The sequence below is a fragment of the Chrysemys picta genome, chromosome 3 (genome assembly GCF_011386835.1).
Source record: "Chrysemys picta bellii isolate R12L10 chromosome 3, ASM1138683v2, whole genome shotgun sequence".
NCBI lineage: Eukaryota > Metazoa > Chordata > Testudines > Emydidae > Chrysemys > Chrysemys picta.
The window spans coordinates 126,879,944-126,899,449 of NC_088793.1; the positions used below are offsets into that span (position 1 = coordinate 126,879,944).

The window sequence follows — 19,506 nt, forward strand, 5'->3', positions numbered from 1 at the left end:
TAGTAAAATCTTTTTAAGAACAATATAACTATGTGAGCAAATGTGGAAGAAAAAGTTCAAGCACAGAAATAAGGATTTACCAATATTTTTTTGCAGATTAGTAATTTGGGGATAAAAATGGTATAGTTCATTTAAAGCCACTCTGGTGTAACCAAAAAATAAGCAAAGTAAACTAGATAAAACTCAGTCTGTGTTAATTCTGTCAGTTGCTTCTAGTTCTTCTGTTGAGACACCAAACAATTCGTTCTAGAGCTAACCTGTCTGGATTTAATACCACCCTGACGAGTCCCAACTCTCTTTTACCTCAGTCAAGCTCTTTTTGGCTTTAGCAGAGAGGGCATATAATTGGATTATACCCCAAATCAAGATCCTTGATACTCAAGGTTATGCAAATATACTTGTCTTCAAACACTTATATTTAATCCCATTATCTGTACAAGTATTAGAATTGTCCTAGCATTAGCCAATGATGCTGAATTTCTTAAGGATAAATGGCTAGTGACTAAGAGGGAAGCTGAGGTAGCAGGAATATGTGGAATTAGCAACTTTTAAAGATCTATACTTCAAAAAACCAAACCAACCAACCAAACAAAACCTTTCAGACTTCCATCCTCTCTTTCCTGGGGAAACCCAGTTAACTACAAACTGAAGACTCTAATTTTGTTTCCAAGCATGTCATTTTATTTTTAAGACTCTGTGTTCAGTGACCAGGCCTCTAGAACCTATATCTTGATCAGACAGTGCACTTTCAGGGTGGAATTTTCAAAAATGTATTGACCTGTCTCAAATTAGTGAGAGTTTTGCTATTGACTTCAGAGACAGAGTTAGGCCAACAGTGAATGTTTTTTGAAATCCCATCCTCAAGATTTGCAGCCTGAGTTCCACTTTTTTATGTTCTCTACCTTGTTTTCCGTTGTAGGTCTGAGTCCTTTAGCCCATCAAGTCTAAAGTCCAGATTTTTAGATATTATTGTCTTCCAATCTTGCAGACTTGCTCCCCATCTGGGGCTGATCCTCAGCAGGGGTAAATTGTCATAGCTCCATTGACTCAGATCTATGACTGTTTACTGCTGCAAGGATCTGCTCCCTCCCCATGTCAGCTGCAATGCTATCAGTGTTCACCCTCCCAACCCCACTCTAAAAAACTTTCTTAGGTACAGCAAGGTCACTTGTAAGCTGAGAACATAACTCTCTACAGTGTCTGTCAGTATCAGTATGTAAAGTTTTGTGATCTGAAAAGATAAACAAATTTAAAAAATAACAGCTGAGTCATTGGAGTTCAGCAAAGCACATCTTTTCTGTTGCCTGCACATGCCTGAAACGGCATGTTTAATACAGGACAAAGATGCCAGGTTAACAGAGCTAAGTTTTTTAATCCTCTTCAGGATTCAGTTATCACCTACTTGGAATGAAAGCTTCCTCACACTCTGCCTATCAGACCTAGGCCTTGTCTTCACTGTTTTTATCTCTATGCAACTAATGAGCTATCCCCAGGCACAGTGGAGACAAGGCACTTTAGTTTTACTGTGAGGTAAATTAGGCAAGGTCAGCACAATACCCAGCCTGTGGTTGATGTTCCGTAGTTTACCTCCCGATAAAACAAAGTACAGTATCTTGTCTCTGCTGTGTTTTCGCCTCTGGATAGCTCATGAACGTTAGTTACTCTGAGGAAAAACACACCTTTATTAGCAGTGAGACAGGGCCCTAGTTTTTACTACTAACAAAACTAAAATTAATGAAGCACGTTAACTGCCATTTTGCACTCACTTTGTGTGAGTATAAATGACTACACATGGTGCAAGGCAGCGGGTAGCAAGCTTCTTATCTTTTATCTGTGGACTGAAGTGAAGCTTAGGAGTTGGGACCCCTGGCTTTCCATTCCTGTCTTTTCCACTGACTTGCTCTGTTGACATGGTAATACTAAGTTACTACCTAGTTATTGTATCTATCTCCCCTTGTAAGTATTCTCACGCTTCTTATCAAACTGTCTGTACTGGGCTATCTTGATTATCACTTCAAAAGTTTTTTTTCACTTACTTAATTGGCCTCTCAGAGTTGGTAAGACAACTCCCACCTGTTCATGCTTTCTGTATGTGTGTATATATATCTCCTCAATATATGTTCCATTCTGTGCATCCGAAGAAGTGGGCTGTAGCCCACGAAAGCTTATGCTCTAATAAATTTGTTAGTCTCTAAGGTGCCACAAGTACTCCTGTTCTTTTTGCGGATACAGACTAACACGGCTGCTACTCTGATACCTAGTTATTACTTAGTCCTGCCTTGAGTGCAGGGGACTGGACTAGATGACCAATTGAGGTCCCTTCCAGTGCTATGATTCTATGGCCTACTCACTTAGGGCTGGTCTACACATAAATGTGCATTGAAATACAAAAGGTGTGAATTAAAATCAGTTTAGTTATTTCAGTCCAAATCTGTATGTGGACACTCTTGGGTTTTTTTTGGGGGGGGGGTGGGGGTGGGAAGGGGGAAAGAGTGGCGTTAGGCAAGATATGTAACAAACGGACTGTTTTAAGTAAATCAACTTTAGACACTTTTATTCTGAAATAAGGGTCCACAAACAGATTTGCATTTAGTGTTAATTTACACCTTTTGGTATTTTGTTGCAAATTTGTATGTATACCAGCTGTTAATTTTATGGCTTAGTTTTCCATCTGTTTAAAAAAAAAAATCCACCTCAGGGATGTTGTGATGGTTACTTAATTTAGTTTAGCAAAAAGTTTTCAGATCTACAAAAAGGCCATATGGAAATATTATTACTATTATATTATATTATGTTTTAAAATTAAATATTTTAAAATAAGCAATGATATTTTTCCAAATACTTCTTGGTTTAACCATTTAAATACCAAATACATTTGTTAAAAAACTGGCATAAGAAAACAAGGTCCTTTTTGATTTTCAGATACAATGTGTGTATTATGGCTTATGGACAAACAGGGAGTGGGAAGACGTACACAATGTTGGGTCCGCAATCTGAGGATGATGTCACTCTTTCAATAGAAGATGAACTAGAGCTAGGAATTATTCCTAGAGCCACAGAAGAAGTCTTCAGGTATTGCTGACCAGGGGAATGAGAATAACGTTTGAGTGCCAGTTTTTACATTACAGTTGTATGCAATAGGGAAAAAATGCACATTGTTTGCAGTATTGTTGTAGCTGTGTTTGTCCCAGGAAATTAGCGAGACAAGGTGGGTGAGATAATGTCTTTTATTGGACCAACTTTGGTTGGTAAAAAAGACAAACTTTTGATCTTACACAGAGCTGTTCTTCAGCACATGATTTTCTTGCTGTTCAGATTTAACTTTTCAAGATGATTAACACTTAATTATAGAGGCTTTGGTAGCAAATCCATAGTTAAGTTTGAGTCTAAATTTTCATTCTACACTCTTTCTTAACCCCCCTCTAACATTTTACGAGGTAACTTATTGGTTTGCATATTGGAACTTGAACAATATTTGATCATGGATATTTATTTTCCACTTAGGCCTTATCTACATGGGATAACTTACTTCGGTATAACCTAAGGTGTGAATTAAACCCAATATAGTTATACTCATATAATATCCTTTGTGGACACACACATTCTGATACACAAGTGCTATTTTCTTGGCTTAGCTTATGTTGCTTGGGAAGGGGTTTAAACTAAACTACAACAAAAAAAGGCCACTTTTATATTAGAGTGTTTAACTGGGAAAATTGTCATGTGTAGACAAGGGCTTAATTTATAAATTCTCTGGGTTTATTTTAGCCCCAGTGTCTTGTGCATTTTTCCCCATCCTCTCAACAATAGTGGGCCTTGACAACCCTACACTTCCCACACAGATGCTGCTCTTTAGGTCTTAGGAATTGGAGAGTTTTAAATCCTTTGGCATATCCCAGGAGTTATTGGGGTCACAATAGTAACAAGACATTAGAATCGCCCACCGTCCAGGAATAGTATAGGGTTTAAATGCAGCCAAAACAAGGTAATTTTCTCCCTGTGACATATTTACTCTATAATTTAAGTGCATACATTCTTGTTCTTCAACCTTTACATTAACGTGGAAGGCAACATACTCTCATGATTGTGGTTGTTTGATAAGTACTTTCATCAGACTATAATCAGCTCGAGATGCAACTGTTTCTTAAGGATGGTTTACTTAGGATTTGATTTCAGCCATTTTAGCTTTGTTTCATTTTCTTTTCTGTAATTCTTTTCAGGCTTATTTCAGAAAAGCCACCAGGAAGTCATTGGGTTGAGGTTTCTGTTGTAGAAGTGTATAATAATGAAATTTTTGATCTTCTGGCCAAAGACAGCTGTGGAAGAGTATTCGGCGTTAAACGTGACGTTGTCACAACCAAGGAAGGCAAGAGCGATGTGCCGTTGCTTACCTATGAGTGAGTACACAGCACAATAAGTAAACCATTATTGCAAGATCATGATACAGAAAAAAGTTGTTACAGTATGTGTCAGCTACAAGGCATGGAGACATAATTGTTGGCACTGATTAGTATTTCTAAGCATACATTCCTTCCCCAGTACATAGAAAAGCCCTGGATGATTCCGTTTACTGTTAATATTTCACTAAGAATTCAACTAATTAGGTCACACTTGGCTTCCAGTCTCAATTTGAATATTCTGCAGTAATAATAATAATACAATTAATATTCTTTTATATTTATACACCACCTTCCCTCCAATTGTATGTACCCTACGTACAGCAGCTTTGAAATGCAGTCAGCTGTATGGCAGGGATGGCAGTGGCAAAGCAGTTCTTAGCACATTGCGAAAAATGGGAACACTGTGAAAAAGTCTAGTAGAACTTTATAGAAAATGATAACCTTTTTGTAGATTTTTTTAGACCATTGTGTAGAATTTTATGAAATAGGATAATTGAAAATACTTAAAGAAAGAATAGTACTCTGTATTAAATTTTGTAGGATTTTGGAGTAACTTCTATAGAACCCTGTTGGTTTAATTCCTCTTAAAGTCTGTGAGACTTTTCCATAAGGGCAAGGAAGGGAATTACGTTCAAACACACCAGAGCAAACCCTACTCTTAAGAAAAATGTCGTAAGTCCTTAATATCCACACAGAAGAGAGAGGATTTCATTTTATAAGTGGTCATCCAGAATACTTACCCATCGTACATATTTTAGCACTCTGCTTATCTCGTTTAGAAAGATTAAGGCGGTGTTGACGCTGCTGGAATTTAAACCTGTGGTCCCAGAGAGGCTAGGTTGTTCAAACCAAAGGTGTAGATTGCTAAGCCATCCTTTCTAGTTTCTGTTCTTTATATTTTTAGATAAACCTTTTTCTACAGCACATATGTATAATGGGTTTGATTCTCCTTTACAGCTGTTCTGACTGTGCAGCAGGGCCTTAAAGTGGGCATAATCTGCAGCTACACTGCCAGAGTGGTGTAAATGAGAATCAGGCCCACTATAGATACATGTCCTGTGCACACAGCCTATGTAAAATATTTCCTTTTTTTTTCCCCATAAGGCTCCTATCTACACAATCCGACGAAGTGGGCATTCACCCACGAAAGCTTATGTTCCAATACATCTGTTAGTCTTAAAGGTGCCACAGGACTCTCTGTTGCTGTCTACACAATGTAGATGATAAAAATCATGTCCTAACAAGGGAAGACCACTATCCTGTCTTAAACAAACTTATTGCACAGACTGCTGGAACAGCACAATTAAAAATGGGGGAGAGTTAGAGGTGACAGGCAGCAGTCGTGGCACTTGCAAGATGACATTAGCAGGTAGAAGGAAGGTGTTGGCCATTTCATTCCTACCCCAGTGAAATGTTAGAAGCAGAGGTTCTCAAATTTAATTGCACCATGATCCCCTTCTGACAACAAAAAGTACTACATGACCTCAGGAGGGGGGGCCTGAGCCTGCCCAAGTTCTGCCACCCCAGGCGTGGGGAGCCAAAACCAAAGGGCTTCAGCCCCAGGCAAGAGGCCTGTAACCTGAGCCCCGTCACCCCGGGCTGAAGCCCTCGGGTTTTGGCTTCAGCCCTGGGCCCTAGCAAGTCTAATGCCAGCCCTGGCATTAAACACCATTAAAATGGGGGCACAACCCACAGTTTGAGAACCACTGTGTTAGAGGATTCCCAAAGGGCCTAGTGTGACACACTGAGGAAAAAGTTCTTTGGGCAAATCATTCTGTACGTGTCTTTTTGAGGACAAGAACAAGAAGAGGTTTGTGAGAGCAAACACTAATTTTCTTCTCTGAAAACTGTCCATCATACTGAACAATTCAGCACAAAACCATAAAATGTTCTGTTGCTGGTGGAAACATGATTTTTTTTTTCACACATCTCTAATCATAATGCCTGTCAAAGGCTGTTCTATGCTACTTCAGTGGGAATTGGAAGTCAGAGCAAGAAGTAGCTTTTTCCTCCATGGATTAAAACAAACTGCACTCGCAATGGAAATAATTGACAGTAGTATTTTTATCTTGTGGGTTTTAGTAACATAAGCAACAACTTGAGATTTGTTTATGTGGTTTTATATTATTGCCAGAAAACCTTGATATAATACAGCCAATATTCTGGAGGGTTGAAAGGACATAATTCTTTCTCTGCGGTTATTTGTATTTACTGACATGTTTTCTGTCCATTGAACTGTTCATACAAAATTGGAACCCACATAGAAACTGTAAAATTGCTTTTTCCAGAATCTAGGATTTGTAATTTTCCTCTCTGTGGAATTAGTCACTGTAGTTAATCTAGGAATGATTATTTTTCTTACTTATTTATTTATTTACAGCTAAACACAAAACTTTTAGGGTTCATCCTAGTAAAATTAAATTTCAGATCACTGAATACAAAAGTCTTTGGGTTAAATTTGATTTCCAGGCATATTAATGCACCCTCATCTGTACTCTATACTTCTGAAAAGAGAAGCAGGGAGTGGATTAAGGCTATGCTTTTAGGAGCACTCTGGAAACACTCTTGCTCCCAGTCCAGCTCTTTCTTCCTCACTTCTGAGTTCTTGGACTTCCTCCTCCCAAGTGAGGCAGCCCACACAGCTCATCCCAGCACATCGGGCTATCAGTTGCGCCCTCTGCCATTGCCCATCTCTCTGACTCAAATTCACTGCACCGTCCAGGCACCTTCTGACTGTGGAATCCCAATTACTCAAATCTGGCTTTAATTTATGCTTGAAAAATAGCCATTATGCCTACTTGATCAAGGGAGTTCTGCCTGGCTAGTTGTTAACCCATCTCTTTTCCCTGGCTTTTGGGGAGGGGAAGGTGCACTGCAGGCTGGGATTTGTGCCATGGGGGTTGGAAACTGTGGCTGGAATGGGTTTCCTTTGTTCTTCCTTTGTTCTTGGGGTGACTCCTATATTTATTTCTTTAATTTTCAATACATGGCAAAGGTGTTTAGAGGTTTGGATAAGCACTTTTGGAAAATGTTTATCTAAATCAATCAATAAGTATTCAGTATTTATATCTTGATTACAATAAAAGCAGCAAAAAAGTCAAATCCATAAACAGACTATATTAATAGTTAGTCTCTAAGGTGCCACAAGTACTCCTGTTCTTTATGCGAAAAAGGTTAACAATGAAAAACAAACCCAAACAACTCAAGAAAACCGTTGAGGAAGGCCACCCCTGCTGTCTGGAGTCTAAGCAAACACATGGCATTTTGAATAAAAACACATCCTCATTTGTGATAATATTTCATCTAAAATGTACTGGCCCACTGAGTCTCATTGGCTTTTCCATACATTAAATAGATTAAATGGCAGCTGGTCCCTGAAAACCTGTCCATGTGCAAGTGTAATATTTACAATATGATACAGTTCATTTAGTTAGACTCCTCTTAGGGAAAATCTTTTTCTACTCCTTCTTTTCAGGTTCCACATGTCAATCAAGTTGGCTAACCTACCACCAGTTAAAAAATGCCCCACATTTGTGTCTCCCACTCTGGTGAATCCTCCTCCTGAGTTTCTCAAATCCATGTCTCCATTCTTCATGTCAATCTTAGTGATCCCTAGACTTTTTACTTCAGTTAAGAGGATACCTGAGCTAGGAGCCATGTTCAGTGGACAACAGTAGTGAACTTTTTCCAAGAATTAGGTGCAATTCCCTGCTCTGACCCAGACTTCCTGTGTGACTGGGCAAGTCACTTAGCCTCTCTGTATCTCAGTTCCCAATCTGTAAAATGGGGATGATAATATTTCCCTACCTCTCAGGGGTGTTGTGAGGACACATGCATTAAATATTCTGAGGTGTTCTGGTGTTATGTTGATGGGGGCTGTATACTTTAGATACAAGGTGTCCAGGCTACTTAAGAGCATAAGAATGGCTATACTGGGTCAGATCAATGGTCCATCTAGCCCCCTGTCCTGCCTTCCGACCCTGGCTGGTGCCAGATGCTACAGAAGGAATGAACAGAACAGGGCAGTTTTTGAGTGATCCATCCCGTGTCGTCCAGGCCCAACTCCTGGCAGTCAGAGGCTTAGGGACACATAGTGCGTGGAGTTATATCCCTGACCATCTTGACTAATAGCCATTGACGGACCTGTCCTCCATGAACTTACCTAATTCTTTTTTTTAACCCAGTTTTATAGTTTTGGCCTTCACAACAAACCCTAGCAATGAGTTCCATGGGTTAACCGTGCATTGTGCCAGCATATTCAGTATGAGGCACAGCTTCATCTTGGGCTGAAATGGAACATGTCCTAGTTGAAAGATTCTGCAGGGCAGCAACATATGAAGTTAAGAGTTAGCAAAGGAGACAAGGGGAGCATTTTGGAGACAGGATTGGAACTGGGAGGGGCATAAGAGGAAATTATCAATTCATGTTCAAGTTGCCACATTTTTAATGTCACCTTTACTATCAACTAACACTATTTTGTTTTACCAGGACTGTTGAAAATGCTGTAGAATTCTTACAGCTAGTTGATAAAGGTCTGCAGCTAAGGGTCAAACATCCAACACTGGTGCATGCTCATTCTTCTCGCTCTCATCTGGTAGTGACATTGACCATAACCACGAAGGCTGTCTCTGCAGATAGCTTTGGTAAGTAGGATAGTGCTAAAATCTATCTAGAGCCATTTGTGTCAGAAATGCAGTGTCTGGGTTGAGGGATTTTCTTATTGCTCTTTTCTCTCTTCTGACTGTCTCTTGCTACACTCTTTAACCCCCCCGTTCTTTTCTATTTAACCTTTTGGCTGCTTTTGTGAACACCTCTTGATGTTGCTGTGTTTGAGATGTTTTCTTAACACTTCTAACATTGTGTGATGATTTTTACACACTGCTGTTGTACTTATGGGCATGCAGTGTGAAGCAGTCTATGTTGTATTATTAGTAGTTTTCTCTTACTGGCTAACAGGCATAGAATCAAATAGTGTAGCTGGATAATTTTACAAGGAATTATTTAGTTATACATGCTAAGATCAGGGCTAGAACAAAGTTTAAGCTTCAGGGCATATGATCACTACTGGAGCAGAAGGGATTTTCTCTTTACATACTACATTACACAACTAGCTAGGTATGTTAAGGAGGTTTTCAGTTGGTCCCTGCCAGAGTAGACAAACCAATGATCTTATCAATTATGGAAAAACCTGTATTTTTATATTATAGTTGTGTCCCTTCTTGCTTTTCAGTGTCACATATAGGTTTGGCAGTCTGTTGCATTAGGAGCAGTTCTGGCTCTTGTGGGGTTAACTTTGTTTCCTTTTCTTCCTTTTGCTCATGTTGTAATTAGACTCTTCATTTGTAGCACTGTGGTCTGTCTCCTTCATACCCTGCAACAACAATATGGTTTTAGGAAGTGGAAAATATTTAAAACTTTTTTCTCCAGATCTCTATCGGAAATTAAACAGAGGATATTAGCAAAACAGAACAAATGGTGCCCTCGTTTACCTGCAGCCCCTGCCAAAAGACACAGCTACTTCGGATGCTGCAGCTCTACCAGTCCAGATGTTAGATCTATCCAGCTCCAGATCTTTGTCAAATCAGGCAGACATTACAAAATGCAGCCATTTTAACTCGCCAGCCATCTTGTTTAGTCCAGGCTTCCTTCAGTCATTCATTAGCTGATACGCTATGCCAATTACTGCACTACCCTTCTTTAAGCCTCACAGCAAGGTCAAATAGGAATTTCTGCCATATGTTGATGGATGGAGGACTCTCAAGTTTCAGGATCACAGAATAAGAGTTACGATAGCTGAATGAGCATTACAGTAGATAAAGAAGCACTACAAAATGTGACCTCAAAGTGGAATTGTGACAGTGTGGTCTGCCTCTGTAATAAGAGACACGCCTTGCTTAAGGCCTAGGTGCAGCAAATTGCCAAATGGTAGGCGCTGAAGAAATAAATAGTAGATAAAATCAGAAAGCTAAGGAGTGGTAGTTAGGCTTTGGAAATGGGACTTAAAGCCAGAGCTTTAGGATTTAGTGTCAATAACTTTTGTTGTGTATGTGGGGAGAGGGTTGTTTTGGTTCCTTGCCCTATAGTAAGGAGGAAAAAGAAATTTTACTTTCATGCTTTCTCATCTGAAGCATTCTTTTTTATGTAAGCCAACACAGCTGCTTTGTCTCTGACATATGCTGTCATGGGTAGGTTGCTACTCCACTCCAGACTAGAAGGAGAGGAAAGAATAAAGCAAGACACTGGAGAAGAAAGTCAAAGCTAAACTGCCCAGTGAAAAGACTTTTGCACAGATTCTTACTGCCTGGCGGAGAGATGCTCACTTAGCCAAAATGTCGGAAGTGAAGCTAGCACTGAAGGACCTGTAGCAAAGAATCTGTTTGTCCCCCAAAGCACAGATCAGATCCCAGAATGCTAAGGCACCAGATGACTTGCAAGGTCTGGGTTCCTCCAACTGTGGCTGCAGAACCAAGGCCAGGACTACTAACCTCTTTGGGCCAGGGACTATCTTTTGTTCTGTGTTTATACAGCATCTGACACAATAGGACCCTTGACTAGGGCTGCTAGGCACTATGATAATCCACATAAATAATAATAATTAATAGGTGACCTACCTGAACAAGTAGGGGTACTGTTAAAGTTGCTTGTGGCTCATTAGGCAGAGATGGAGAAAAGAGGAGTTCCAAAGATTCCAGAGGGAATTGCAGCAAAGGGTGGGACAACAGAAACAAGAGAAACAATTCTGGCCAGAGCAGCAGTAGCTGAAGGACCAGCAGCATTAGAAGTGGGCTGCAGAGCTCAAGGCTTTTAAAGATACAGAGTCCCACTCCATCCTAGGAATCAAGGGACTGCCAAGCAACCGTCAATTGCAAACATGACTTTTTCTGCACATTCTCAGGAGTATCCTACCTGCTGTACAAATGTGGAGTTGAATGTAGTGACGGAGCTGTTGGCGATATTAAATAAAACAAAACAAAAAAATAAGCCTTACTACCTAATTGGTATCACCTTCCTGATTGGCAGTGAAATAAGATAGACCAAGATTTCATACTTGTGCATCTGAGTAATCCAACCTGCCTAGGTCATTAATTACAGACCACAAAACAATCTGAAACAGAAGATACTGGGTTAACCCATCACTGTTGCATTTTTTTGCTTCCCATTTTGTGATGTTAAAAATAAACTTTCCTCATTCGTTTGTTTCCATCATCCAGCTCCTCTATGGACAGATGAAGAGTCTAGTCCAAGGCTAAGTAAAGAGCTTTTCTGCACCTTTCCTCAACAAGTGAAAGACGATAAACTCCTCTTTCCTTCCAGAGCCTCTTCTCCAGCACAGTTTGAATCTACTGAGAAACTGAAGCACATCAAAACTAAACTACAGCTGGTGGATTTGGCGGGCAGTGAATGTGTTGGTACGCAGACCTTTTTATGACAAGGCTATTTTGAATTGAGAGCATAGAGCCTTCCATCTCATGGAGATAGTAATTGCATTTAGCTTATTAACTGAGTATTTGTGTTTCTTCATAAGAGGTGATTTAGACACGTGCATCCAAATTTAAATGAAGTTATTGGGCCTGATTCACCACTGTGTTAATGTCACTGGGGCTTCATTAAGATCAGGTGGCATAAAACCAAAGCAACTCAGTGGCCAGTCAGGCCCATGGTGACATGCAGGGTGTACATGCTCCATTTGTTCAGATTGTTTTTAAAAGCTGTATTTTTTACAGTGCAAAACTATGTATAAAAATGAGCATGTTCTTATTTTTGTATAGAAATGATCAAAGTGCATACATTATTTAAATATACTAAATATTTGTCATGAGCATACCGCTGTGTGTGGGTTTTTCTGCCTGCTTTTGGAAAAACTCTGGAAGGAAGTTGGTGTATTGAAAAGATAATATTGTTTTCATTGTTCCTTCAAAGCATTTTCCTCCTCCTCCATGCACACAATAATTTCAAAACCTTGATTATTTCCTAAAGGACAAGCTTTCTTACCAAGAAAAGCCACACCGCTAAATGTACCAGTCCAGAAATAATGTTTTGAAAACTGAATCTGTGTTATGAAAGAACTCTTTAGGTTACTGCCAAGAGTTCTTTCTGCTGGTGACTGTTAACTTTTGTTCTATAAAAAACATAACGGAATATATATATATATATATATATTAATTTGCTGGGGGTGTTAGAAACCTTTTGGTGAACATGTCATTGACAATACTGTATGTGTCTGTTCCCTCAGTTTGACAAGGGCAAGCATTTGATGCTCTGTGTACTCAACACGCCAGATCCTCAACAAGTGTAAAATGATGTACTTCAGCATTAACGTTAATAGAGCAATGCTGATTTGCACCAGCTGGGGATCTGGCCCAACATATGCAGTGGGCTAGACTCTATTCTTAACTATGCTGGTGAAAATCCGAAGACAGCAAAATTACTCTGGATTTACATAAGTATAATTTAGAGCAGATTTTAGCACATTATCTTTTGAAAGCTGAGATTTAGGACAAGTTTAAGTGAGAAACAATTTTTAAAGTGTTTATTGTACGAGTCTGATGCAGACATGTACTTTTTCCCCTTAGCTTGATAGGTCTCTTGAGGGACATCCAGAGTAATTGTAGTTTGTTTTCACATCGTTGTCTATGAGCCAGATTGTTAGTTCTTAGCAAACTCTTGTCAAATTTCCTTATAAATCTGTCTGGAGTGGCCTTTGCTATAAAAACTTAGGTAAACGTTTTGAGTCAGATCATGGGCTTGGCCTATGCACAAAGGCATAAGGGGAATAAGATCCTCTTCTCCCCCATTCCCAATGTTACTACATGACTTCCCCATATCTCAGCTGCAGGCATGGAAAAGGTGGGAGAGGGTACTAATCTGCTATTGGTAAGTGCTGGTAGCAGATTATTACCCACGGGGAGCATGACAAGAGTAGGGAAGGGATTCTCCCTCCTAGGACTTGTCTATAAACAACATTAACAGGTTTAACTAAACTGTGATGTTACATTGATTTAGTTAAACTGGTGCAACTTTGTGTGTAGACCAGGCTTTAGAGGCAACCTTTCCTGGGTTACTACTGGGGCAGTGCAACTATGCACCAACTCTTACACTGGGCTAGAGATAAAAGGACACCCTAGCCCCTTATGCAAAACTACTACCTAAGATCATACGGTAAATACTTGTAGAAATACATTAATAGCTACCTTCATATCCAGTATGCAGTCTTTTTGTTTGTTGCTATACCATCTTGAGCTGTGATCCTATCAGTTTAATGCCAGTTCAGTTCTCCCATGAGAAACATTCATTGGACAGCTACCTACTGCAGGAAATGGTAAGAGATGGCACTTTTCCTTCTGAGTCATTGTGAACCAATACCCAATGGCTTAAGGGATACTGTCCTGCTGAATTGTCTTCCAGTCTTCTCTCTGAATTAGCACTTGATTCAGTGCCCTATTACTGACAAGTATGGACACAGAAGATATATTGTACAACTGGAGAAGTATAGATGAGAAATAAAAGCAAGGTCCCAGACCACCTGTGATCATTCAAGATTCTGTAGCACTTTTCATAAGGAGTATTGCTATGTGTTATTGAACAATGCAGTGCTACTGTGCATTATTAAACAGCTGCTGGATTTCACCTCAGAGGTGGCTGCCTTTCAGTGGAGGGGGATGTGATTCCTGTGTGTGGTTTATCTGTTTAAATTAATAAAATATTTTTGAATTTTTCAAGGCAAAAGGTGCTTTTTAAGACAATATTCTCCGCAACAAATCCTGTATGGCTAAAACTTTGTAACTTCTTCATATATTAATGTACTTGTCTGATTTATATTGACTTAAAAATAATTCTGTCAATAGTATTAGCAGTACTTTTTCTTCCTGTATTTGAGATATTTGGTATTCAGAACAGGACAAGTGGCTTTCACTTGTATTTTCACATTTTATGTGAGGGAGTGAAGTCAGGAAAAAATATGCAGTATAACGTATTCTGACTTTTTAATATGTATATATGTGAACATGGATATTGGATATTTTTTGCAAAAGACAGTTTAGTTAAATACATCAAAGATTATGAGGTGCTCAGATACGACAGCAATGGGAGCCATATAAGTACCCAAGAGAGATAGTAAATCATGTTTATCACTTGTCTTTAAATGTGTTATTAAAACAAAAAAGTTACACTTCGGGTCCAAGTGATATACCACGCATAGAGCTTATGTACATTGAGCTTAGCAGATGCCTGAAGATGACAAAGAAGCTTTGATTATTCTGACTGTTGTTTCCTTATATTGCATTAGGTATGTCTGGAGTGACAGGAGTAGCCCTGCGAGAGACCTCGTTCATTAACCGTAGCTTATCAGCTCTATCAGACGTACTTGGAGCAATAGCAGAGCAGCGCTCTCACATTCCATATAGAAACAGCAAACTTACCCACCTACTCCAGGACTCCATAGGTGATTATTTCTTTTGCCTTCTATGTAACAACATTGAGTTACATTTCTTCTTCCAAACTTTTTTTCACATTTTGTTAGGAAAACAATCAATTGTTGTTGTTTTGTGTGTGTTGATCTTTTCCCATTGATGTTGTGTAGCATGGTAGAACAAAGGTTGTAAGGGTATGGTGTGGAGCAATGTTGTGTGGGAGGCTATAGCAGGGCACGTGGAGTCAGAACTCTGGGGTTCTGTTCTGGAGTCTCTTCTCACTGATTTGCTTAAGTCATTTAACTTTCTTGAGTCTTGCTTTTCTCGTTGGTAAATTGGTAATTGATAACAGTGACCTACCTCCATAAGATATTGTGAAGCTTAATTCATTAATTTAAGGTTTAATATCAAGTGAGTGTAAAAGTTAAGCTTAACTCTTCCAGGGTTTTGTTAATACAATGTGTGTAAGAAATTTGCAGATTTCATGGCTGTTCTTGCTGCCCAGAATGCACAATACCAAAACAGTAAATGGAGACACTTCAGCATCCATTTAAGTGTTGCAACAACTTCTTCGAGTGATTGCTTATGTGCATTCCACAATAGGTGTGCATGCTTGCCACGTGCACCGGTGCCAGAAGTTTTTCCCTTAGCAGTATCCATAGGGGAGCGCCCCTAGTGGCACCGCCATGGCACGGTATAAGGGGCGCTGCGCACTCCCCCGACCCTCAGTTCCTTCTTGCTGCCAGTAAAGGTGCTTCGGAACTGCTCTGCTCCAGCTCGGCTGTAGCTTTCCCTCTTGGACTCTGTTAGTTCATAGTTAGTAGTGCCTGTAGTTTAAAAGAAAGTAGTTTTAGTTAGAATTAGTTAAGTGTGCCCGGGTCGGGACATGCCCCGTGCCCAGGTTTTAAGTCATGCAACACTAGCAAACGGCCTGTGCCCGTGAATGATCCACATGTGGACTGTTTACGCTGTGTGGGGGAAACCCATCTCAGTGATCGCTGCAAGATTTGCAGATCCTTCAAACCTCAGACCAAGAAGGAGCGGGACATTTGGCTACGAGCCATTTTGACAGTCGGTCCTGACCCCAACACCGCTGCGCTGCTCCGAGTCAGCACCGAGCACTGCGACATAGGTGCACAGTGACCCAACGGTGCCCTTCACCAGTTGGCACCACTCCCCGTCCACAGGACACTCCAAAAAGGTGAAGAAGAGGTCTTCACCAAGACACCGGAGCAAGACTGGGGGAGAGACTAGACCCACGTTGGGCAGCTCTCGGTCCCCGTCGGCCTTGCGGTCTCCGACTCAAGTTGAGCAGAGTAGCCCGGCCCACTCCGAGCCGGCCTCCCCAGACACCAGTGGCCACATTCAGGTGCCCTCCACACCAGAGGCCCTGCAAGTGTGTTATGTCTCTGCCAGTACTGGTAGCACCGCCATCATCGGCTCCCCAGTCCAGAGGCAAGCCACCACTCGGACTGCCGCAGTCGCCGCCTGGACGGTACCACTCACGGTCAAGGGAAGGTTCCCGACGCCGTTCCCCGCTCAGTGACCGTCCCGGGCACAGTCCACGCCGGTCCCTGTCGACCCCCACCAGGTTGTCTGGCTGGGTACCAACTGGCAGGGGTTCCAGGCACTGCTCCGCCTCCAGGAAACATAGACCTTGTGAGGAGAGTCTGCCCCGTTGAGACCGGGACAGACAGCACCGGAGGTCATTGTCTCTAAGAAGCTTCCGTAGCCCCGCGTGGTATGGGCGTTGACGCCGTTCTTGTTCTTTCTCTCGCTCGAGGCTCCCGCCTCGGCACCGCTCCCACTGCCCCAGGCGTCTATCACAGGCACCCCACCGTCGTGGATCCGCCCATCGGAGACGCTCCTCCACGCCGGGATCACAATCTCGTGGTCAGCACTGCTCCCGACGTTGCCACTCATCCCAGTCCCGTGATAGAGGTCAATTGTATGCCAGCCCGGCCTCCCTTCGAAGTCATCAGCCGATGGGCCAGGCTGCTCAGGCTGGACAGCCCGCTCCGCCGGTGCCATAGCAGGTGCAGTGGCACCAGGCTCCTTGGCCAGCGCCATGGTACCAATGGGCCCCCGGTGGTGGCTCACTCAGTGGCCGGAGCTTCGGAAAGGTCGTTGGCCTCCCCTTCACAGCCTCCCAGAAAGGAGTTGATGGTGCGTTCATCCCTGGTCCTGCACTCAGAAGGGGACCAAGTGGTGGGACCTGCAGCACCGGTGGGGACGCAGAGTACCGCACCCCCATCCTCATCCTCCCCGATGAGGCGATCACGGCCCCTTCTGTCCCGCAGATATGAGCCCCCTTATAAAAAGTCAAGGGATTATAAAAAGTGCCTGCAAAGGCAATCCTGGCCTGGGCCCTTTAAGGGTAAACAGGCGGGAAATCGTCAGTTTTGACGGATGTCCAGGGGCAACTTACCAGTTCATACCAGAGATCCACTCACAATAAAGCTTCCCTTCTGCAACCAGTTGTGTGCTTTTCTCCTGGAGTGGTTACGGCTGACCTCAGACCGATGGGTCCTCAACACCGTCTCCCGGGGCTACACCCTCCAGTTTAATTCTACCCCACCCACCCACCCTCCATCCCCATCCCTCTTCAGGGACTCCTCTCACAAGAGCTTACTCGAGCAGGAGGTGAGGCAGCTCCTTGGCTTAGGAGCGGTGGAGATGGTGCCAGCGGAGTTCAGATGCAAAGGTTTCCTGATCCTGAAGGCCAAAGGGGGACTTGGGCCCATCCTGGACCTGCAAGGCCTGAACCAGTACATGGTAAAGCTCAAGTTTCACATGGTCTCCCTGGCCTCCATCATCCCCTCCCTGGATCCCGGGGACTGGTACGCCGCCCTCGATCTGCAGGACGCGTACTTCCACATTCATATATTCGAGGGGCACAGGCATTTTCTCCATTTCACGGTAGAGCAGGAGCACTACCAGTTTACTCTCCTCCCGTTTGGCCTGTCCACGGCTCCCAGGGTATTCACAAAGTGTATGTCTGTGGTAGCGGCCTACGTCAGACGTCGGGGGGTCCAGATCTTTCCCTACCTCGACGACTGGCTGGTCAAGGGCAGCTCCAGGTCTCAGGTACGGGCTCACATCTCCCTCCTCCTGTCCACATGCACCACACACTGGGCCTGTTGGTGAATGACACCAAGTCCACATTAGTTCTGGTGCAGCACATAGAGTTCATTGGGGCAATTCTGGACACGACGTCGGCCAAAGCCTCCCTCCCACCGGACAGATTTGAAACCCTAAGGGAGCTCATAAGCACAGTCACAAGGTTCCCCGTGACCACAGCCAGAGCGTGCCTCCAACTCCTGGGTCATATGTCGGCCTGCACATACGTGGTTCGCCATGCCAGACTCAGGATGAGGCCCCTTCAGCTCTGGTTGGCCTCGGTATTCTCCCAGTTCTAGAGACAGACTGGACAAGGTCCTTACTGTGCCCGAACCGGTGATAGCCTCCCTGCACTGGTGGTCCTCCCTGGGGAACATGCTCCAAGGGGTCCCGTTCAGGGGCCGACCCGTCTGTGGAATTGGTGTTCGACGCGTCGGACCTGGAGTTGGGATCCCATGTGGAAAACCTCCAGACCCAAGGTCTGTAGTCCGCACAGGACCTTGCCCTGCACATAAATGTCAAGGAGCTCAGGGCGGTCCGTCTGGCATGCGCAGCCTTCCACTTGCACCTGGCGGGCAGAGTGGTCAGAGTTCTCACAGACAACACGGCCTTGATGTTCTACATCAACAGGCAAGGTGGGGCCTGTTCCTCAGACCTCTGCCATGAAGCCCTCAGACTATGATATTTGCCTGGAAGCCCATCACTTCCTGAGCGTCTGGAAGTCTCGGGCAGATAGGCTGAGCCGGGACTTCTCCTCTCAGCACAAGTGGACTCTGCACCCAGAGGTGGTGCACAGGATTTTCCAAACGTGGGGCACTCCCCAAGTGGATCTGTTCGTGACACAACAGAACTGCCAGTGTCCCTGCTTCTGCTCCGGGGGGAGGGAGGGGATGGGAGGGGGAGTTGGGTGTTGGTATGATCTCCGATGCCTTCCTTTTGTCCGGGTCGGGCCAACTTTTCTATGCCTTTCCCCCGATTCTGTTGATCGGCATGGTCTTGGAAAAGATAAAAACAGACAGGGCGCGGGTCCTCCTGATCACCCTGGCTTGGCCCAGGTAACATTGGTTCGGGATTCTCATGAGCCTGGCGGTTGCCCCGCTGTGGCTGTTGCCAACCCGCCCAGACCTGCTCTCCCAGGACCAAAGTCACCTCCTCCACCTCAACCTACCAGCACTCCACCTCACGGCGTGACTGCTCCATGGTTAGGCCGGGAGGACAGGACTTGCTGGGAAGGGGTTCAGCGCATCCTCCTGGAGAGCAGGCGTCCCTCTACGCGTCAAGCCTACCTGGTGAAATGGTATTGGTTTTTCCGGTGGGCCGCTGAGCGGGACGTCTTGCCTGTGGCTGCTCTGATCCAGCTTATATTAGACTACCTCCTTCATCTTAGACCCCAGGGCCTAGCACCCTCATCCATCAAGGTGCACCTGGTGGCCATATTGGCCTTCCACCTGCCTGTGCAGGGCCACACAATATTCTCTCATGCCAGGATTGGCCAATTCCTTAAGGGTTTGGATAGCCTCTTCCCGTATGTTAGGCCCCCAGTCCCACAGTGGGACCTGAACTTGGTGCTGGCCAGA

General features: G+C 43.3%; 1 protein-coding gene and 1 long non-coding RNA gene across 5 annotated transcripts in view; one reads left to right on the forward strand and one right to left on the reverse strand.

Moving 5' to 3' along the window:
* KIF25 (kinesin family member 25) overlaps positions 1-19,506 on the forward strand; it is a 71,763-nt gene that overhangs the window by 49,971 nt on the left and 2,286 nt on the right. For 3 of the 4 annotated variants that reach the window (XM_005303943.5, XM_065590455.1, XM_065590456.1), the window contains 5 exons: positions 2,923-3,072; positions 4,221-4,397; positions 8,889-9,043; positions 11,612-11,809; positions 14,686-14,841. In XM_005303943.5, coding sequence (XP_005304000.2) covers positions 2,923-3,072; positions 4,221-4,397; positions 8,889-9,043; positions 11,612-11,809; positions 14,686-14,841 — 836 coding nt within the window. The remainder of the gene's footprint in view (positions 1-2,922; positions 3,073-4,220; positions 4,398-8,888; positions 9,044-11,611; positions 11,810-14,685; positions 14,842-19,506) is intronic. The other variant, XM_005303944.5, reaches the window with a different exon arrangement.
* LOC135982654 (uncharacterized) overlaps positions 9,711-19,506 on the reverse strand; it is a 31,767-nt gene continuing 21,971 nt past the window's right edge. Inside the window, exon 2 of the long non-coding RNA XR_010600152.1 lies at positions 9,711-9,771. This is a non-coding gene — a long non-coding RNA (uncharacterized LOC135982654). The remainder of the gene's footprint in view (positions 9,772-19,506) is intronic.